General features: G+C 38.5%; 1 protein-coding gene across 1 annotated transcript; it reads left to right on the forward strand.

The window, feature by feature from the left end:
- Nucleotides 1-1054: 1054 nt before the first annotated feature.
- rasef (RAS and EF-hand domain containing) lies at nucleotides 1055-21915 on the forward strand. Its single transcript, XM_063490318.1, has 18 exons — nucleotides 1055-1359; nucleotides 3341-3670; nucleotides 10356-10502; nucleotides 11797-11887; nucleotides 13134-13229; nucleotides 14120-14197; nucleotides 14301-14416; nucleotides 15976-16044; nucleotides 16195-16261; nucleotides 16632-16717; nucleotides 17716-18016; nucleotides 19011-19133; nucleotides 19527-19677; nucleotides 19901-19982; nucleotides 20101-20215; nucleotides 20651-20758; nucleotides 20923-20999; nucleotides 21633-21915. Exons 1-18 carry the CDS (start codon nucleotides 1055-1057, stop codon nucleotides 21733-21735), a joined length of 2445 nt encoding a protein of 814 aa, XP_063346388.1. The 3' UTR covers nucleotides 21736-21915.
- Nucleotides 21916-23527: the final 1612 nt, after the last annotated feature.

A 23527-nucleotide genomic window follows, 5' to 3' on the forward strand; every position in this document is an offset into this window, starting at 1 on the left:
ACCCATCTCATCGTATTTTACAACTTAAAATTAAAAAAAAAACTGCAGTTGTTTGTATGTGCCGCTGACTTTGTAGTGGTGTAGTGGGTTACTGCTACTTAGAGCAAAACTGTGAGCTTATTTTTTTCATCTGAATCGAGTCAAATAAACTAAAAATAAACTAAAAACAGAAGCTAAGAATACTAAGATTTAACAAACTGTTTATAAAACAGGAAATGGGTTTAATAATATGTCTGATTGCATTTTACATTAAAATGTAAAGATTACACTCTGGCTACAAAGGCATGATATTGTACATGGAATTGGCAAAAATACGAAAAGATGCAGGAGTACTTTTAAATTTCTATAATTTGCATTCCTGTGTAGCATTGCTGGTATCATCATAGCAGGACTAGCAGTGTGTTTTGCACTAGTCTGACTCCAGGTTTAAAGAGCCTTCCAATAAAAGCTCTACTGAGTACTAATAATTAAAGATAGGAAACATAATTCATATGCTGTGAATGGCTAACTATGTTACAAAGTCAAACGAGGAACCACATCAGCAGTGGCACTTTAATGAGACAATGCCGAGGGTTTACTTTTAACTCGTTTGAGGGCAAAACACAAAAAAGTGCTGTTTTTTATGCAGTTGCTGGTTTTGCAGATTTTGGCCACACTGTTAGGATTCTTCTACTTGCTTGATGCTGTTTGGTTTAACAGCATTTGCAACACCACATTTGATGGTCCTAAAATAGTTTATTATCAGTATTGCATGCCTATAAAAAAGAAAGAGAGATGGGAGGGGGAGGATATAAAAGAAACGTATCAGAAGGACTGAGTCTATTCCTGGAGCTGCACTCCATCTCCTACCAACAATGGGGTTTAACCTCACGGCTGGCTATCAACTATCAAAAGGAAATCCAGCTCTGAATTTAATTTCACTTTACCTAACAGCTAAAGTCCAGTAGGCTCTGCCTGTTTTTCTAGTACTTTTTTTCCTCGCTCTTTTTATTATCTGCAAATACTCGCTTTCAAACCTAAAAGCCACATTGCTGCAAAAATTAAAAACAAAACTATGGCAGCAGCAAAGAAAAAGAGTGAGGAGGAACAAAAGCGCCTGAGCGCTCTCTTTCATGCCTACGATGTGGATAATTCCGGGCGGATTGAAAAAAATGAATTCAACACCATTTGCCAAGAACTCCACGTCTCGTCCCAGGAAGCAGAAGGCATTTTCAATCGCCTGGACGTCGACAAGGATGGCACGGTGACCTTAGAGGAGTTCCTTTGTGGCTTCAAAGAACAGCACCAGGAGGAAGAAGATGATGCTGAAGAAGACACAGACTCCTCAGCTGGGGATAAAAAAGAGCAGGTCCTATCCAGGTGAGAGGTGAAAAGTCCTGGGTGCTCTGAGTGTAATAAACAGCAACTTGTCATAGCAAAATGTGTAAAATATGTTTTTGTCAGTGGATCCTAATGTTTTTCACACAAGGAAACCATCCTTAGATAACAAGAGTAGGTTGGACTGTGTTACCATGGCACAGCAGGAAAATCAGGCAAATGTGCCAGTGTGCCAAAAAGTGATGACAATGATGAACAAATAAAGTAATTTTGATGCATAAACAGCATTTCAATCACAAGGTAGAAGCTGCAATTACTTTTTAGCAAGCTGAAAACTACATGTGACGTTTCTTTAACCTGTTGTAAATGATTACTTTATAAGACAAGGACCTCAGGCTCATTATGATACCTGTTAGTGTAACATTAGAGTATTTTAGTATGTTTTTGTTAATTTTTGTGTATTTTCCCATATAAACTGCAGTGGAAATGAGAAATTGCTGCAGTGAGAATACTTACAAAGACTAGAGAGAACATATTTCTTCCATGTTGGTTCATTAGTGTTCATTAGTTCCATGTTAAATTCAGAATTTAATTTAAAATCCTTCCCATCTCATGCAAAATCTTAAAATATTAGGACCCATCTCATCTTAAAGACCTCATAGTACCGTATCAACCAGGTAGAGCACTTCGCTCTCAGACTGCTGGTTTACGTGTGGATCCTTGGATATTTCAAAGTAGAAGCAGGGAGGCAGGGTCTTCAGCTTTCAGGCCCCTCTTCTGTGGAACCAGCTCCCAGTTTGGATTCGGGAGACAGACACCCTCTCTGCTTTTAAGATTCGGCTTAAAACATTCCTTTTTGATAAAGCATATAGTTATGGTTAGATCAGGTGACCCTGCATAGTTATATTGCAGTAGGCTTAGGCTGTTGGGAGCTTCCCATGATGCACTGAGTGTTTCTTGCTCACTCACTTTTTTCACTCTCTACATGTTTAGTTGTTACTAATCACTGCCTCTCTTCCACAGAGTGTTTTTTGTCCTGTCTTCCTCCCCTGACCCAGGCAGATAGCCGCCCCTCCCTGAGCCTGGTTCTGCAGGAGGTCTCTTCCTATTAAACAGGAGTTTTTCCTTGCCACTGCCATCAAGTGTGTGCTTATAGGTGATCATGAGCAAACACTTGATGTTGAGGTTTTCTCTGTTTTCTCCATGTTATTGTAGGGTCCTTATTTCACAATATAAAGTACCTTGAGGCAACTGTTTTGGTGATTTGAAACCATATAAATAAAACTGATTTGAATTTGAAAGGTCCTCAGTATGATATAAATGTAAAGTCAAATCCAACAGTTAATATTATTGTGTTGAAACTGATAAATAAATTAATATTTATGTATACATGTTTTTAAAATCTTCACCTTTATTTAATGTTATTAATAGTCAAATAATAATTTATGCCTGGAAAATAAAAAAGGTTTTCCAAAAATGGAAATTTAGACTACGTGTGTGTCAGGCTGTTCTTCGTCTCAGTTACAGAAACTTCAGTTTATTCAGCTAGAACGATAATAGCCTTTCGCCACAGAGCCACTTTCATTTGGCCTGAAGCCCAGAGCTCTATTGTTAGGAAGAGAGAGGGGAGTGATCACACTGGCAGGTAGCGATGGCAGGCGCGTTACCTGAGGCAGTGAGACACAGCAGCTTTTTCCGTCCAGCTGGCCATTGGCTACAACAATCTGTAACATCACGCGTGAAGGCTACACGGGAGCAAATGCTTTTATTTTAATGATAGTTTGGATTGTTTAAAATGGATTTCTTTGATCAAAACTTTTGTAAACGCACACCAGCTGTGGTAATGTTTGGATAGGAGCGGATTAACTCTGGAAGTTTGGAGTTTGGACTACTTTTGTTTTTTCCTGGTGTCCGGAAAGTAAAACGCTGGCGTTCCTGTAAGGTTCCAGGGTTTCATCGTCTCGGTGGTGATTGTAATTTACCGAAACACCTTCTTTTTTTTCTTTTTTCTTTTTTATCCCAGCCAGCCACAGCCCCCTATCAAGGGAATGAGCGCAGAGGAACAGGACCGGCTGCGGTCCCTCTTTCACGCCTACGATGTGGACAACTCCGGGCGGATCGAGCGAAACGAGTTTCTCACAATTTGCGCAGAGCTACAGGTGTCAACAGCCGAGGCTGACCGAATATTTGACCAGCTGGATGTCGACAAGGACGGCACTGTCACCCTGCAAGAGTTCATCAGCGGATTTCACGACCGCTACGAGGCGGACATGGAGTCAGAAGGAGGCGACCCGTCCGCTGCTTGGGAAGACTTTGAGAGCAGACTGAACGAGCAGGCCAAGTTCATCCCCAGGTGAGAGTGCACAGCTGTTCTCTGGCCGGTAAGGGCGGTGGGTACAGACGGGCGGATGTGTTTAAAATATGGAAATGTTCAGGAGATATGAGTGTGTTCAACAGTGAGCGCAGTGTGCATAAAGGTGATAGTGATAATTAATCTTCACAGAGAAAATAGCACCTCTAAAGTAAAGCACACATCTAATTTAAAACGGTGAACTCTGGGAAAGATCCAGTAGAGCACATTTCAAAGTTTGCTGCTACAAAACGACGAATCCATATCCATCCATGACTAAAATCATTATTAATATGAAAATGAGAGTGCGCCTGTGTGAAACACTCTGGATGTTCAAGTTTTGTTTTGTTTTTTTGGTTTTTCCAGAATGCATGTCAGCTAAAGAGAGGCACTGATGGTGACCCCCCCCCCCCCCCCCCCCTCACACACACAGGTGTATGGGAAGGTGCAAGCTGTGCAAATCACTCATGTTCTAACATAAAAGCAGACAAGGGGAACAAACTCCAAAGCATGTTTAACAATTGTGCCATTAATCCATAAATCAAAGTACTTCCAAACAGAAATTCAAACTTAAAATGCTCTGTTATGATTGTTTAATTTATCTTCAGTTATAGTTTGTAGATACAGAAAATAGAAATACATAAAAGGCAGTTACAAGATGTTTTGTTGCATTTTTAAAGTTCCTCTTGTAAATTTAATCCCTTTTTCCTTTGTGTCACTTGTGGCGTCAAGCAGGGTCAGCTGAAATTACAGTTAGTTTGTCCACAATGAAGTGTTATATTTTAAAACATGTATGCCGATCGGTATGTATCGATCGGTTCAATCAGTTCAGTCTCATTCTTGGTCCAGGTGAAGAAATCTTGGGTATACTTATACACTTCCTTTCTTGCTCTATAGTACCTTTAGCCTGGTGTTCAATTGGATCACTCATCAGGACACTCAGCTGGAATTTAATATTTAGAGGAACTGGAACAAACATTTTCTGACCATCAGGCAAACAGAATAAGGTTACACTAAAAAAATAATACTGCTTTAAAAAGTTCGCTTTGAGGTTTTCCTTTAAATAAACACTTATAAATTCATCCATTCCTTTTTGGGTAGGTACAAAGACCTGCTGAAGCTGTTCTCACTTTCAGTGATGGTAAAATCTCTATTCAAAGTGAGTTTGTTTCACCTTATTTAAGATAATAAAAAGGAAAGCAGATTAAAAAAACATAAACCAACTTTGCTAATACTTATCTCACTGTGTGTAAAGAAATAACCACAAGAATCGCAGACATGAAATAACACAACCAGTATAAATATGAATGGAAGCTCTAAGGACGTTCCTGTTTACACTATAGCACATCTATATCCAGTTTATATGAATGATCACGTGTGTACAGGGATGTTCGTGTAGACAGAAATCTCTTTTTTTATTTAACTAAAGCTAAAGAACACTAAAATGAAAACATCTGAAGCAGTTACATAATCACGTGTAGCATTAGTTCAGATAAGCCATGAAGCCAAGCTTCAATCCTGCAAGATAACAGCTGATCTCAGTGTAACATCATCACCGACATCATGGCTGAACTCAAATAGCAAATTTCATATTGTGATTTTATTTTGCTAAATGCTGTTTCTGACTTGATCAGTGTGGTTTGTGTTGTCACTGTTGTTGGCACCAGTAAGACGATGTTGGGTCCTTGCTGCTGCTGTTCTCACCTTTTGGCTTTTAATGTGTCCAGATGGAAGCACAGACAGATCCCAGAACAGATCCATGTGAATGTGAATAATACAGCACAGTGTAGTCGGTGTCATGACAATAGATACGCCACTAATGTACTGGAGTGCGATAGGAAGGTGTTCATCCTGCATTTCCGTGCTTCACCTTCCATAACTGTAGTAATCACCTTCATTTTAACACCTAATGTGATGTTTTTAAATTGTTTTAAAAGTCTGTGCTCTTTGTTGAAGGAGAGGTGACATGAAAAATAAGTAATTAAAAAGCAGAGGAGGTTTTTTTTCTTTCTTGACCTGTGGTGTTATTTATTCCTTAACTAAGGTTCCAGGGTGTTCTCTGCCCCTCTGACAGCTGTGATAGGCTCCATGCACTGGATACATGGGCAATAAAATGGATGGATGGATAATTTCTCAAAACTTAGACCTCCCAGTGAATATTTTTATATGCAAACTCAGCATTTTCCACAGAGAAATACATCAGTGTCATTGAAAATAACACTGTGGTGCGCTGTATCTGCTATGGTTTTTCATGTAGTTCTTAGATCTTCCTGGTAAGTATATTAAATTTCTTATTATGTCATCACTTTGAGTTTTCTTTACTGATTATTAAGGTTTCATGATGCCCACCAAAATCAACTTTCATAAAATATAAGCATGCATTAAGTATAACTCAGGGATGCAGTTCATCAACTGCTGTGAGGCTGTTTAGTCGGATGAAGTGTGCAGTTTCTGACTTTTGATTGAACCAGTTTTAAAAACATGACATCTCTTCAGCCTTCATTGCTACTTATTTGACCAGATAATTTAAATACAGCACTGTGCAAAGTCATTCCTCTTTTCTTCATATTTTGTTAGGAAAATGGGAAATGATTGGTTGAAATGTGAAACCATACATGGAAATATAGTGTATAAGGCAAAAACAGAGTTGGTAACATTCTTATGAGTTGATATTTCATTTATTCTTTAACACCGTCTCATTCTCTAAGTAATGTTCAGCAATAGTTCCAGGCTTCTTGAAGGACATATGAAGCTCTTCTTTGGATGTTGGCTGCCTTTTGTTCGATGAGCCCACACTGCTTCAATAATATTGAGATTCGGGCTCTGAGGAGGCTGGTCCATGACTGACTGTGTTCCACTGTGTTTTTTCTATCTGAATATCCTGTTACTGCTTTGGAAGTGTGTTTGGGAGCACTGTCATGCTGAAACATGAAGCCACTTCGCCATGCTTTCCAAATAAAGCAAGATCCCCCAAACATGACGGGGCCTTCTCTGTGTTTTACAGATGACTGTAGACTCTGACTGTTGTACTTCGTGCACACTGACTATGATTGAAACCAAACATTTAAAATTTGGATTCATCAGACACGGTGCAACTGATTAAGTCCAGTTCAGCTTTTTCTCTCCGTTTCTCTTTATGTTTTGCATTTTTGTAGATTCAGCTAAGAAAATGAGAATAAATGATGTGTTTTTGTAACAAGCTGGTAGTAACAAAGTGCCTAAAGATACAGTTTAAAACTGATTATTTTCCTAAGTGGTTTGTTATGTGTATGTGGCTCATCCTGTGAGTTAGGTGCATGTTTTTATGCTTGAATTATTCATAAATCAGTATTAAGTGATAAAAACAGTTCTCTGAAAATGGTCACATCCGATGACTGGGCTCGATAATGCTTACTCACTTTACACGCACTGTAGACCTATCCATGTGTGTGTGCCCACTGGCCTTACATGGGACCTTTCCTCATGCTGTTGTGTTGCGGCATCAGGACATTGATTGTCACGGTGGTGCCGTCGGATAAATGCACTCTTTCATCTTCAAGCATTCATAGTCACTGTTACATCAGTCAGCTGAGAGAGGATAGTTTGGAAAAACCAGCACACGCTTCACTTCAGACAGATGTCTGTTTTCAGGAGCTGAAAAGATATTTTGTGTGAGAACAAGAAGAAAAGTCAAGAGCAAAAAATCAATTTGTTATGCTTGAGACTGATCTAATGAGTTATGAATGAGTTATGAATTGTTCAGTCTCTCAGCTGATGGAGACCGAACCTGGGAAGATGGTTTGACCTATAAAAGGCTTTCACTGTTCGGTTTTCAAGAATTTTCTTCTAGGGGGGTCAAATGTCTCTACTCTGTATTTGTTGACATGATCAACTGTTTACAAAAATTCCATTTGAAAACAAATTTCATATATAAAAACAAGCTTTTACAGGGTTTAATTTGGGTCTCTTCATTTTATTTCATACTTTAGGCTTTTGCGTTTCTGAGTTTTCAGCAGCTGTAGATCATGTGACCCACCTAACAACTGCTCCTGTTTGTATCTTACCTTCGCAGGTCTGACGTTAGTTTGTTTGCGTGCATTTCTATCATGACCCGTTTGTGTATGGCAATGTATGACTGTATGTACATGAAGCAGTCTATGTATGCACAGGATTACAGCCAGTCCACCCTATCAGAAAGCAAACAAACACTCTACCGCTTTATGACCCACTTTTACCATCAGTGTAGGATGTGAAAATGCAGAACACTTTATCACCGTATTACCATAATCACTCTGAAACGACATTCAGTGGCTATATTGCATAATGAAGTAGCAGATCTTCGGGTTTAACACACACCAGGAAAGCTATTTTGTTTTCAGGGTAAATAAGCGAGGATTTGCGTCACTGGGAAGCAAAGTGACATACATGAAAAGAAGCATTCATTAAAAATCAGTCTTTAAAATTAGAAGAGTTATTCCAACGTTAGATATTACTTAAACTGACACACAAATCGTTTTGTTTTCTACTTGTTAAATAATCTTTAAAGGCTCAACAAAAATGTAGATTTGCTAAATATCTCAATTATGTTAACTGCTGTTAGAGTGTAGCGGTAGATAGAACAAACTTTATAGCAAACTTTCTACCGAGCTGATGAAATACTTTCTTCAGCCACTCAGAATAAAGTAGAACAGTTTGTCTACCTGTCAGAGGAGTGTTGACCTAAGTCATTCTCAATATTGTTTATTTAGTGTTTATTTTGTTTAATATTAGTGTAATTAAAGCTGTACTACACCCTGACTCATTTTTTACACTCCATTTTTCATATCGTAACATCAGTCTGGTTAGCAGATCAAATGAAAATCAGAACTCCAAATGCACAATTGCGAGGAAAACATAAGGATTTTTATCATTTGAAACATTTTCCCACAGTTAAAGACTTTTAACCCTGTTATTGTAATCCAGTGTTACCTACAAGAAATAATCTGTTGTCTGCCATTTATCTAATTAATAATAGAGAGGTACATTTTTTGTGTGTCCACACCGCCATTGTTATTAAGAATATAAAACAAATACTCAAAAAATATTCAATAAATAATTAAACCTCTTGTGAATTTGTTGGATAATGTCTGTTTTTAGAGCATATTCAGCTGAGTCCGAACAAAGACAGAATTGTTTGTTATTTTATCTGTGTGTACTCTACAGTGGATTTTAAATAAACATTCAAGACGTGAGTGAAGTGCATTTTCAGCTTTAAATATAACCCTATCATATTTGACGCATGAGTTTCTGAGACCTCGTTCTCATCAACATCATCAGCACTTGCCATAATTTCAAAATGTTATGGACAAAAGTCCTTTTTTTGTCTAAAATTAACACTGTTGTTAACATAAAGTTGCCAAACACACCCAATGAATGAAATGCCATACAAAAAATATATAATTCATATATCATAAAAATATATCATACACAACATGATATAGCAAAAAAATGTTTGTGGATTTTGTTATAAGTTTGTTATAAGTTCCAAAAAATCAGAATTTTCTGGCTATTTTTTTGATTGGTTGGGTCTTACAGGGTGAAGGGGATTAAAAAAAAAACTTTCATGAACTGTTTAGGAATTATAGACATTTTTTACACCACAACCCAGCCCAGACGGAAATCCGTTGAAGTCAGTGACTGAGGTCTAAAACCCATGGACATCACCAAATGCTGTGTTTCGTCCCTATAGATGCTCCGCCAGGTTTTTACTGCAGACACCTTAAGCTGCTGCTTGTTTCTGGGTCTCTCTGCCTTTATTGTCTTATTTCATAACTGAAAGCGCCTCTACTAGGTTGTGATCAAGTGACTGACTTGGCCATTGAAGATTATGTTATTTCTTTGGCTTGAGAAACTCTTGGGTTGCTTTTGCAGTCTGCTTTGGGTCATTATCCATTTGCACTGTGAATTTACACTGTGCCTGATCAGTATTAGCAGAGAGTACAGCCCTGTATACTTCACAACTCATCCTGCTACTTCTATCAGGAGTCACATCATCAGTAAACACTTGTGACCCAGTTCCAGTCACAGCCATGCAAACATTTCTCTTCCCATCATTTCGATACAAATTAACCTTAGTTTCATCTGTCTTAACCATCAAAATAACTCTGTCATCATGCACAGTGGTCTACAGGCCTTTTGGTGTTGCTGAGCTGGTCATTGCATTCATTCTTTAAAAAAAATAATAAATTGCTGATTTGATTTAGCCACTTTAAAGATTTTTGGGTTTAATTTGGTTTTTCAGCCTGATGGTGGCCTTCCCTCACTTGCACTGACATTTACTTATACTGAGCATCCCTGTGAAAAACTAACAAATTGTATTTCAACACTTGGAATTAAGATCTTTAGATCTTTTATCTGCTTTATTGGTCATGAAATAGGGCACAGACCTTACTTGGCCATGAAAATTGTCAGTCAATTGTCCATTGCTTCTGAAGCTCTGAAAATGGGAGACTGTGTATAAAAATGTTTGCATTGTCTGAACAGTTACTGCCATCCTTTTGCAAAACCATTGAATTAAAGCAGGAAGGCTTCACTTCAATCGCATCTTGATTTTTTTTTATTTAAAATAGACAAAACTACAAAAATATTAATGAATCAAACCGAAATCCTCAATTTCTGTTAGCAAAAATTTGTTTGCAGAGAGCTAATTTATCTCCTGATTTTTCTCCAGGCGTGAGCAAGCAGCAACACTGTATCAGAACATCAGTCTGACTGAGCCCAGACTGATTCCTCAGTTTGAGAAAGTCATCCTCAACTTCACCAAAGAGATCAAACAGCAGAACTCAGAAATGGAGAACTTGGCACTTGCCATCAAACGGTGAGCATCATGCACACACGCGTATATGGTCAGTTATGACCTGTGAATGATTAGCAGATGACCTGCTCTACATACTGAACTACAGCCGCCCTAATGAGCATGTGGCAAAGATGTAGACAGGACGAGTATGAACCACAGGAGAGAGACTTGAGCAACCAGATCATAACTAAGAGGTATAACAACCAGTGCATCAATGTAGACTGAACCTCTTAGTTTGACCTGTTGATGTCAGACATGACATCATCAGTACTTTAAAAATCAGGAAACGCTGGTTGGGCCTTTCCCTACACCTGAGGCTGAGAACAATCGATGTAAGTATGCACAAAGGAGTTAATTCTGCAGCCTAAAAAATATAAAGCAACCTGTGACTGAGTATTTGCTTTAATCTGCTGAATGTTTGATTTTGATGGCAACATAAAGCTTACACAAGCAAACCCAGGGTAGTAGGTGCAGCAATATTACTTTGACAATAGCAAATCATAGCAAATAAACATAGGTAGAGAATAATGTGCTTAATGTGGAAAAAGTCAATACTTCTGAGACAAGTGGAGAGTATTCCAACTGCTCATCCACGTTGTCACAGTGGCCGTTATCACAAAGTGGAAGAATAAAAGAACTACAGCAACTTGTTCCTAAATTGGCAAAACATTTAATATTATGAGCGGGATTACTGAGTTATGAGGGACATAAGTCTCTAACGCGCAGCTGACTCAGTAATTACCGCGTTATAAACCTCCTCTGGCATTTAACATCAGCACAAACACTGTTCTCAGGGAGCTTCGTGTCATGGGTTTCCAAGGCCACGAGCTGAATGCAAGCACAATGTCAGGTATTGGATGGATCGGTGCAAAGCATGCCAATGCTTATAGGAGCAGTGGAAGTGAAAGTCAAGCTCACTTCCTGTGAAGTGATGAATCACGTTTCCCTGTCTGGCAGTCTGACGGACAAGTTTGAGTCTGGCCAGTGCCAGGAGAACCCGAGTTGTGCGCCAGCTGTGAAGTTTGGTGGAGTAGGGATAACAGGAAAGAAGAGTGTGAGTCAGGCCCTCTCGTCTAACATCAGTATCTGGCCTCAAAACGTTCTTATGTATGATTGGACAAAAGTGGCATAACTGTTTGATACTGATAGTCAAACCTGTTTTCTAAGAAATTACAAATGTTTTTGTGTCAATCCAAATGTCAGGCGAACAATAAATACTGTCACAAATCAGAAAGTTAAGTTAGTGTCAGCTGCCTGGATCACATGGATAGAAGTTTCTGGTGTCTAGTGAGGTGATCTTATTACTGTGTTACAGAGCGCAGGACCAAGCATCAATGCAGCTCAGCGAAATGGAGGAAGAAATGGACCAACGCATTCAAGCTACCGAGAGAAAAACACGTGAGCAGGTGGGACCAATACCGAGCCCACACGACCCTCCACTGCAGACCCATGACTTTGTGTTTTTACACTGTTTGCTTTTTCCGGCTAGTTGCTATGATGCGTTTCTTTCCCTGGAGTTTGTGTAGGCAAAGTGATAAGCAGGGCGCGTTTGTTCAGCTCTTCCCTCATGTCAAACAAACATACGCAGCCGTGTAGCAGCTTACTGATCCCAATTCAGACACGCCTGCTGATCTCACAACTCTGTGGATATAAAACAGCAGATAGCTCGAGGTGCTGGGGCATGTTTTATCCTCTATTCTAAAATGATAAGGCTGTATGTGTTGGTGGTGATAAGGATGGTGGTGTGTGGATGAAGATGATAATCTATAAAGAGCCAGGTCAGCTACATCAACATGTGGCTGACCTGAACTTTGAATTGTTTAACCTGCTTTTTATTGACTGATGAAGTTAAACCTCTATGAATTCTTTCTGTTTGTCAAACGTATCCACATCCACAGCTAGAGTAGGCAAATTTGTTACTACATCAGCTTTTTAATGCCTAAATTTAGGTCTGTTTATGTCTTAATATATTGTCTATGAATTAAAAGCCCCTGGATTTGGAGCCTCATGAAAGCTGCAGATATTTCCCAAAATCCAGCAGAACACATAATCAGTGTTTTGTGGAAAATGATAAGCTGTGATAACAGCATTTAGCTTTCCATAACATGAAATAAAATGCAATAAAAGGAAGAAAAGCTGACAAAGACTGGCAGAAACATAAAGCATCACTTGTTATATCAGGAAACAAACCATTTTATTGATTTAAACACGTTGATTTTATCTGTGGTTCTGAAGTTTCTTTAAAAGCTGTGAATATAAACTCTGTTTTATCACTGTGCCTAAAGTTATGTAACTGTTCTCCACTGACTCAGCTAACTCGGACTCTACTGTTTGTTTTGTCTAAGTAAAGCACACAAAATTAGAGGGCGGTCACCTGTATCCTCTCACACCATGATATACACACTGTCATATCCTGGCACCTGTAACGGAGGAATTTATTTTTGGATATGGTACATTAAAAAAAGTTTTTGATTCCTCAGACCCTTCATGAAGGGGTTTAAAATCCACCTTAAAATGGCTTTATCCAGAGTAAGAAGCAAAAAAGCAATCACACACATACACAAACACACAAATCATACAGAAAACTGCCTTTCTGATGCAACTGATTGATATATTTTCTGTTTGGGGGGGTTTGTATTTGTGCTTTTGCAGGAGAAGAAGCGAGCAGAGGCTTCGCTGAGTGAATTACGAAGAAGTTATGAAACTGATGTGTGTGAGCTGCAGTGTAAGATCCAGAGGATGCAGATGGTACATTTTTCACTTGTCTGACTGAGTTCTGGTTTAACACAATACAACATAATTGCTCTAGTGGTGGTCTTAAACATATTTATATGAAACTGACACGATGAGGATTTTACACTTGAAACAAATTTATATCCAAAATGCTGACTTTAACTCATTTTAATTATATTAGTACATTATTAGTACATATATTAGTACAATGTAAAATGTTAACTTTAATGGAATCGGGTTTAAATTTGATTGGTATACCATTCAATTTATACCACATTTTTCTTAATGATTAATTAATTGAGTTAATAAACCTTTGATTTTATATATTTCATGTTTATTTAGGATGAAGAATAATTTTCTGGGTCCATTTTAGAACTTAACATCTTTGAAAGCAGGAAGCAGCTTCACAGAGTCCATTAAATATCAGCTGGTCCTCTTTAACTGAAACTTCAAAGTAAATATTTGGATCAGAAAAATCTACTATTGCTTCTCAATCTGACTGAGGTCCTTCTTATTGAAGATTTCAAGTCAGCTGTTTACAAGGGAAGTGATTTCATACAATCTTGAAGAGCAGATCAAGCATGCAGAGAAGCAAGTTATTGTGTTGGCTTAATGAAGACATCTGTGTATGTCTCCAAGCATCTGCATCAGGTCTGAGAACATGCATGGGAAAAAGCATCCTGAAAGTCATCAGGTTAAAACGTTTAAATAGTACAAATTTAGCCGTTTTATGAAACTTTTTTTCCCCCACTCCTCTGAAACTGATTTGCAAGAGCTGTTTATTGAGACCGAGGCTTTTTTGAACCAATTAGAATCGACATTTCTGGATGCATGTAAAAGTAAAAGTAGCCCACAAGAGTGAGTAGGTCGAATAATCTTTATCCTAAACATTTCAACTTTACCAGATAGAGGAGAAGTACAAGAACATCACAGTGAAAGACGAGAGCCCAGCCTTGAAGAAGAAGATCAATGAGCTAACACTGGTGAGAGTGAATGTATTTGAACTCATTTATACAGTCATTATGCTTCCTGCTTACAACACACAGCTGTAATCTTCTGTTTTGCTGCTTGTCTGTCCATCTGCAGGAGAACCAGCGGTTAAAGCAGGAGCTGCTGAAGTCTCAGACCAAAGTCGCCTGCCTGCAGAGTGAGATGGACTCGCTGAAGACCGAGCTAACCGATCAAAGCATCAACTCCGAGCGGTAAATCGGTTTGGTTGCTTTCGTTAAATAATTTAAACCCTCAGTTCAGATTTTGACGTGTGGTCCATGGAGTTAAAGTTGAGCACCACATCTAATTAGCCACGTTATTTATTCTTTTTACTTTTTTACATTGATGATTAAAAAAGAAACAAAAAAAAGAAAAAAAGATTTTTACTTCACATCATTTAGCTCTCTCTAAACACATACAGTTTCACTGCACACTATGAAAGTCTAAACCTCCATTAATGATGAAAAGAAGTTGCAGAACAGGTTTGTATTTCCACCTTCTTCTTTCCTTGTTTAAAGATTAATGAGAACGTGAGAAAAATAAATATTTACACTCATAAAACCACTGAATACACTCCATACAAGCTAAACGTACTGACTCTAGAAGAATCCACTATACCTTATCACACGACCCCACCCCTGAGCCGAGTAACAGAGACAGACGACGGAGGCACAACCTCTCTTGGTTGTCTGTCTGTGTGTTTGCTCCTGGGAATTTTATTGTGTTGTCACAGCTGAAACAGGATATCCTGGAGTGCCTTCACACGTACAATAACATCTTTGGGAGCGTTACCTAGTAACAGACGCAACAGAGACAAAGGGAGGAGAAAACCCCGCCTGCTTCTGACTCATTGGGTTGACACTTTTGTTCCTCCATCTCTGAGGAGTCTCGAAGGTCTTTCAGTAACTTTGCACAACTGTGACAGATGTGGAAAAAAGGAGAAGACTGTATAAAAATATCAGCCATTATTTAATGGGGAATCTATGATGATTTTATTCAAAATATACAATAGATTCAAGATTGATGTTTTAACAGTTCTTACATATCACAATAAGAAAAACTTCCCAATAAAGCATTTAGCAGGGGAAAAAGAAAAAGCAGAACAGAGGAGGGATCCCTCTTCCACAGCATAAAAAACAACAATTATAACAGCAGATGTTTATATTTTACATTACCTACCTTCAGACAGCAGACTGTAAATAAAAGAAAACCATAGTGCTGAAGCCAGTTTTCTGTATCAGGCTGTAAGCAATTTTTGTTTACTATTGGAATCACTTCACTTCTGAAGCAGCCTCCAGTGGCCACTAGAGATACTGCAGGTTTTGGTACCCGTGTTGGTTATATTTTGCAGGAGCTGCTGTTTGACTGGAGATCTTAAATTTATGCCGCAAAGTGTTGCATCTTTAATTTACTTCGGTTGCTTCCCCTTCTGGTTTAACAGTATAAGAATTAGTCAAAATTAAGACTTTGTAGAATTTATCATTTAAAAGTAATCAGTAAATTTAAGGAGTTTGTGTTGTTTAAGCTTTGTGTAGAAACTGAGGCCCTAAACAGTAATGAACATCGTGTAAAAAACAAAAAACATACATAAATATGTAACACTTTAGATCTTGTTTTTTTAATTGATAGATAAATATATGATTGTGTTCAGATTTAGTAACAATTGGCTCCACAATGTAGTGGTTTACACATTCACCTTAAAAGAAGGAAGAAGGGTATCTGGTGTAAAGCTAACTAACTGTGTTTCTGTCTGTCTCTCGTTTTCCTGCAGAGACGAGGAGCTCATGAAACACTTCTCTGATGAACGAGACATCCTGGAGAATCAGATTGAGATTCTACAGTAAGCCAGATAATAACACACACACACACACACACTTGCTGAAACTGATTTTACAAGGTTGCCTACCTTTAAAATGTCTTTTTTTTCTCTCTCTCTCCCTCTGTGTGTGTGTGTGCGTGTGCGTGCGTGCGTGTGCGTGTGCGTGTGCAGGACAGCCAACAGGAAGCTCCACGACAGCAATGACGGCCTGAGAGCAGCTCTGGAGAGAATAACGAGGGTAAAGCTGAACACTTAATAAAGTTACTTCATTCACAAAATAAATAAAGACATTTTAAGTGTCTTCAGTTAGCACGTTTTAGTATATTAGTTTGATTTGATCCACTCATTTGATTGGACTGCAGCCTATTTTTAAAAAGTAATTAGTGTTTAAATAAATTTATCCTAAAAGCTCATAGGTGCAAAATGTTATTTCATTAATTTAACTTATCAGTAATTTGAAAAAAAAAAAATTTTTCGGGGAATTATTTCATCATTTAGTCTCTAAGGGGTCATTAAAAACTATGCACTGCCTTACAACATAACATCATTCACATCTAACATTATAACAATACATTTTATAATTTATTTTTGTTTCTTGTGTGTGGCAGTCTAATGGAGGATCACCAGGAGAATTTAAGGAAAGAAGCAGAAGTAAAAGCATCTGCTACACATCACCATATGCATTATTAGACAGGTACGGTCTACAAACAACACAGATGACAAAGAAGAGCATCTGTGCATTAAATTTACATGTATTAATCATCTGTATATTCTCTGCACTGGCATACTAGAGCTGGTCTTACACCAAAAATGGAATTATTTTGTTTTTCTAAAAGACAAATATATATATTTAAACAGTTTCATTTTTATTTTTCAAATAAATGTTGAAGTTAATGTAGAGTTTTGTTGGCTCCGACAGTGGTTATCGGTGCATTCAGATGTTTTTGGAACTGACAGGGTTTCTTTTCCCAGAACATGTGACTTTTTATTTGTCTAGTAGATTTTGCTGCGAGTTATTTATTTAAGCCGCTGTGAGAAGCTGAACCATGAGATTCTGCAGTTATCTGGCATAAAGGTTTTGTTTTTGTACCATAAAGCAGCAAATACAGGCCCAGTTTTGCACTAATAAGAACTTTTTGCATCTTAAAAAGAGACAACAAAAGTCTTTTCTTTTGACCAGTGAATACAATGTATGTGAGGATTAGTTTTACCTCTCTGAAATGTTAATTAAAAAAAGATTCAGGTATGTAATTATTACAGTTTTAGCTTGTGGTGATGCCTTTGGGCACTTGTACAGGCATTTAGGCAGAAGAAATATGAAAACAACATATTTATGTTGTTATGTATATTAAGTACAAGATCATGTACTTTATACAAAAACTACACATGTGCATAACATTTTAAAATATCGTTTATAGGTTTTATATATAACTTAAAAATTGATCTATCATATGTTTTTAGTACTTTACTTTATTACTATTCATTAAAAACAATGTAGACTGTGTAAATGTTATTACAAAACCCAAAATAAGTCCAGGACATTAAAAAAAACCCTCACATCTAGCTTTGCAGGTATTCCATCAAAAATCCTACAGGAAAACCAACAAAACTACTTCATGTGTGAAATGATCTACTACCTGAAGCACACACAGGAGGAGATTTTGTGTTTTTTATTGCCTTTCTCGTCCTCAGGTACTGCCAGCGCATGGACGAGTACCCTCTGTTCAGCCGCCGGCCCAGCGGTGACACCCTTGCCTTGGCCATGTGTGACCCTGGCCTGAGGCGCAGGCACAGCAGCGAGTGTGAGGAGGACAGCCTGCCCGAGATCTACGTGGACAGCGGCCTGTCGACGCTCAGAGGCTCACATGGAGGCTATGACTCAGAGCATGAGGTCAAAGGTCAAGAAGAAGAGGACGAGAATCACAGTCCGGAGAAGAAAAAGGAGGACGACGATAACAACGACAGTGTAATCGGAGAACTCTCTGACACTGAGGTAAGACCGTAATCATGTCCAGCTTATATCTACACATTTGTTTTAGAAAGTCTAAGACTTAATAACATAATAACTAACAGACACAACAGATGTAATAACTTGAAGAAGAAAGGAAGTGGGCTTATTCAAGTCTGTGGAGACGTTTCACCTCCAATCTAAGAGGTTTCTTCAGGTATAAAGCAAAAGATGGAGAGTCCCAGGTATTTAACCCTTAGTGGGGGTGGTCCCCTTTGGAGGTGGTTCTTGGTCTGCTATTGATCGCGTGCATCATCACATGAGCCATGCTGTGAAAAAAGGCGTTACTATCTCCGGGGGTTAAGGGTGAAGCCACTGTGAGACCTCGCCCCACCCTATCATGTGACCTATTGAGGTCGCCTACAGCAACAGTGGAAAAAACTTGAATGGGTGTTGAAGTGCCTGGAAACCTTTCCCAACCTTTGTTGCACACACAGTGTTCATGGTGATGGCCTCTTTTGCTCCTCCTTTAAACCATCTGTCTTCCTCCAAAGAGCTTCCTTTTACATTTTAGTGTAGAGCTACACCTGAGTCTGTTCCTGTTGAGGTGCCTCTTCAGTGTTGTGTCATGCATTTGTGGAGTGGCTGTTTGGTTTCTCCTGCGCAGATCTCCAAGTACTCCTGCATTTTGATATTTAGCTTGTGTTTGGGAGTTTTGATCTTGGGATGGACCAGTTTTTGCACCGTCATGCTTGAATAAATTTCTCTGACAAACCTGTTTGAAAAGGGATGACCAAGTTGTTCCATAGTGCTGTTACCTATGATACCTATGCATACACCATTTTAATTCCCTCTTTTTCAAGCTCTTGAGACCACCATGACCTGGAGGACTGAGAACCTACATAGACGATAATAATTAATGATTAAATACAAACTGGTGTTTAAACACATAGAGAGTGAAAATAGCTAACTCCAGGGAAAAAAAGCGTATTCTTGCCTTGAATGCTTAACTATCTGCTACTTTGTGTCTACATCACAGCCAGCAGAGACACAGGATGGGGAATCAGCATTCGGATCAGACAGCAGCTCAGTTTTGGACTGGAAGCCATCTGAACCACCAGCTCCAACAACGAGAAAGGCCCTCAGTGCCATCAATGTTCAGGTGAGAGAGAAAATTATGAGAGGAGTCATAAAAGAGGGAACGTTCTTTTATTTTGTAAGAAAGGTCAGAAAAAAGGGATTATTGGGGTTATTGTTGAAATTTAAGTTACAGTCAGATTTCTGGAAAAGTTTTTGTAATTATTTAGAGACCTTACCAGACTTTGTGACCCTTCGTCTCTTTCTAACATTTTGACATTGTAGAAAAAAAAATGTATGAGGAAGGTACATTTCGCTCTGTAGTAGCTATGGCTGTGGACTTATTATGTGTGAGTCATCGCTAGTAAGAGTTGAGGAAAATGCAAAATGATCATTGCTGATGATAAAGTGAATTTGACTTGAAGCAAATGTACAGAAAAGTTTCCTGGAGAGCACTATCTTCCTGTCACCGCTACAGAAGGAGGACAAGGACAGCACTGACCTGGGCTACATGACGTCCGAGAAGGCTTACAGGATCGTGTTAGCTGGGGACGCTGCTGTGGGGAAATCCAGCTTCCTGCTTCGCCTCTGCAAGAATGAATTCAAAATGAACTCTAGTGCAACTCTGGGTGAGCTGGACACAAACTAAAAGCAAGCATTTTAATGTCTTGTTGTCTTCTCTGCAAGAAGCCTTGAAAATAAAAGCTTGGAGGAAGTTTCAGCTGACTGGTTAATGCTTAATTTTTGTACACTGTGAAGTAAGATAATTAAAATAGTATAAATTAGTTATTCTGATCAGCTTAAACACTTTCACTTGCTTCCTTCTTGACTGGATCTTCTTTGTGTTTTCAGGAGTGGATTTCCAGATGAAAACACTAATCGTGGACGGAGAGCCCGTGATGCTTCAACTCTGGGATACGGCGGGGCAGGAGAGGTATGTGTTGGTGTGGATAGTACGTGTTGCTATTTCTTGACAATAAATAGCACTTCATTAGTGGAGTACATGAGGTTTGTAACTGTCTGGTTTGAGCCATCTCCTGTGCTATTTTCAGGTTTCGCAGTATTGCGAAGTCTTACTTCCGCCGGGCAGATGGTGTTTTGTTGCTGTACGACGTCACCTGCGAGAAGAGCTTCCTCAATATTAGAGAGTGGGTGGATATGATTGAGGTAAAGCAATACCCTCCACAGCTATACGGTTACCACCTGACACACTTTGAAATGAGATGTCCAGGCATCAGAAACATGTATGATATAGTCATATGGTTAAGTGTGTCCACTGTGACGCTGGCAGCATTTGTGTTATCAAAAGACATCTTTATTTAAAGGTCACACTGATGGTTCTGCTTGTTTTTCTTCATTTACATGCAGCCAATATGTAAGTGTTGGATAAGCATGCACTCAATATGATCTGGTGTTCTGTGTGTGTGTGTTTTGTATATTCGGTCACAGTGGTTTCCTCATATAATGCACTGAACAGAAGTTTGTGCTCAGTGTAAAACACAACTTCAGCACACCTTCAGTAACCTTCATACTGATGTATAAGACACAAGAGGTTTCAATATTATTATTATTATTGTTCATTCTTTTGTTTTTTCTTGGCAGGATGTGTCCCATGAGGACATTCCCATCATGCTTGTGGGTAATAAGTCTGATCTTAGACAAGATGGAATTGGCTGCGTTCCTGCCAGCTACGGGGAGAAACTTGCCATGGTAATTACAAATAAAAAAACCTTTATTACCATTTACATTTACAGTTACCTGTTACACCTCCAACTTTGAGAGAAATCATATAAACTGTAACCTGTAATTTGAGGAATGAATGGCAGTAAATAAAAATATTAAAACATTAAATGTTTTCTGTCTTTGACCAACAGACATACAACACTCTGTTCTGTGAAACTAGCGCCAAAGATGGATCCAACATCCTGGAGGCCGTGCTGCACCTGGCCAGGTGAGAGTCACACACCTGATTATTCCAAAACAAAAAAAAGCTGTGGGACTTCATGAATTAGACATAAAGAAGCTAACAGTCTGATATTTTGTCATTAGTTTAGAGGATGGATGTTGTATATACAGCTTATATCGCATCACTAACTAAGCATTGCCAGTGTTGATCAGTAACACATTAAGAACAACAAGTTTAAACGTCCACCGAGGGATACGTCATTGTATGATAACAATAAATACTGCTTGATCTTTCGTTTTACAAGTGAAACGCTTGCTTAATCGTTAATAATTTTCTGCATTCTGGCATTTAAAAGTAAAACCAAAGAGTCCTCAAAAAGATGTCGAGGCTATGTCCACAACTTTTATTTTGGAACTATTTTTCAACAATGACTAGATGTAAAAAAAAAAGAAAAAAGTTTGCTGGGAATCTTGTGTTTTCATTTCTCATGAACATGTTTTAGCCTTTATGACAGTTACTGGAACTATTGTGAAATTAGCTGCTTGATGAGAAAACATTATTGACAAGAAAAAACTATAAATGTAAAAAATGTCTAATTTTCTTTTTCTTTTTTCTTCCACATTCCCATTCTTTCACCTGTTTACCCGTCTTACCTGTGTGTTTTTTTCCACCCCACAGACAGGTAACAAAGTTCGCCAACTATGAGGAAAAAAGCAGTCGTCAGTCGCTGCCGATTTTAGACGCTCCCAGGAATCAGCCAAAATTCTCCTGCTGCACCTGATCAAACTCGTCAGAGGCGAATCTCCACACTGGACTTAATGTGGACTGTGCACATGCGAAAGACATGAAAAGCAGAGCAGGAACAAATTATCAATGTGAATAACCGCAGCTGGATTAAGAGGGTGAAGTAAAGAAGTGGAGAGACGGGACATTACAAACGTTTATTTTAAATAAATCTTTTAACCGCTGACTTTGTCGCTGGATCTTGGCTTAAACCTCTCGCCATGTCAAAGATTTTTTCATTATGTTATAACAAATTTGCCTTTTTCTGTTTGGTGTAATTTACACTGTTTGACTAATTGCACGGTAAAGCAGGTGAAACAGGAGAAGCGAAAGCGAAAGGTAGCTGTGAGAGTAAAGTAGACTTTTAATGTGAGGTTTAAATCTGAGGCCAGGTGAGTGAGTATGGTTGTGATATTTTTATGTTGTTAAATATTTGCACATCGCAGAAAATAGAAAGTTAGTTTGGTTTATGTTCATGACAAGAAAGTACAGATCTTGATATACAGTGTTGCAAAGAAGTATGTTCCCCCTTCCTGATATTTGTCACACTTCAGTTTTTATATGATGATTTCCTTTATTAAGGGGGTAAAGCTGTTAAAATCTACCTGATAAAGTAATTCCTCTTAAAGTCACTGTTAGAGTCACCGTTAGCACTCTTAGCAGCAAAAATGGACAGTCAGTCTTTCACATCCCTGTGGAGGAATTTTAATTCACTCTTGTTTGCAGATTGGCTTTAATTCAGGCACATTGGAGGGGTTTTGAGCATGAATGGCTTGTTTAAGGTCTCAATCTGATTTAAGTCCAGACTTTGATTTGTTTTTAATCATTCAGTGGTGGACTGGCTGGTGTTTTTTAGGTCATTGTCCTGCTGCATAACCCAAATATGCTTGAGCTTCAGGGCATGCTGTGTTAGTTGTATGCAGATGTGACGGGACTCAAACCTCCAAAATGTTAAACTTTTGGTTACTTTTAGACAAGCTTTTGTGTACTTTATGGTCAGCAGTTGTTTTCTCTTTGGGACTCTGCCATCGATGTCAGTTTTGCTCAGTTTCTTTTTCTTTGTTGCATGTGAACACTGACCTTAACTGAGACAAGTGAGGCCTGCATTTCTTGCTCTGGGTTCTTTTGTGACCTCCTGGATGAGTCGTTGATGTGCTTTTGAGTAATTTTTGCAGGCCGGCCAGTCCTGGGAAGGATCATCACTGTTCCAAGTTTCCTCCATTCGTGTATAATGGCTCTCACTGTGGATCACTGGAGTCCCCAAGCCTTAGAAATGACTTCATAAGCCTTTCCAGACTGATCGATATCAATGACTTTGTCTCTCAGCCATTTCTTTTGATCATAGCACGATGTGTTGGGTTTTGAAATCTTTTAGCCTTCTCCACTTTGTCAGACAGCTTCTGTGGTTAATCACAGAAACTGTTAACTCACGATTTAACAAGGGGAGCCAATTACTTTTCCACACTGGACCAAGTAGATTTTGATAGCTTTTTACCTTTAAGAAAAGACAAAAACATTTAAAAACCTCATTTTGTATTTAATCTGGTTATGTTTGTCTAATATTAAAATTTATTTGATGATCTGAAACATTTGAATGTGACAAATATGCCAAAAACTAAGACATATAAAATTAAGTGGGTGAATACTTTTTCATGGCACTGTAGCTTTGCTCACCACTGCAACAATCATGTAATTACATTTGCGCTCGGTTATTTTTCCTCTATGTACAGATTTGAAATGTTTCATGTTATTTATGTGTATGGTCATATCAGAATTTACCGCCATCACGT

The sequence above is a fragment of the Pelmatolapia mariae genome, linkage group LG12, assembly GCF_036321145.2.
Source record: "Pelmatolapia mariae isolate MD_Pm_ZW linkage group LG12, Pm_UMD_F_2, whole genome shotgun sequence".
Lineage (NCBI taxonomy): Eukaryota > Metazoa > Chordata > Actinopteri > Cichliformes > Cichlidae > Pelmatolapia > Pelmatolapia mariae.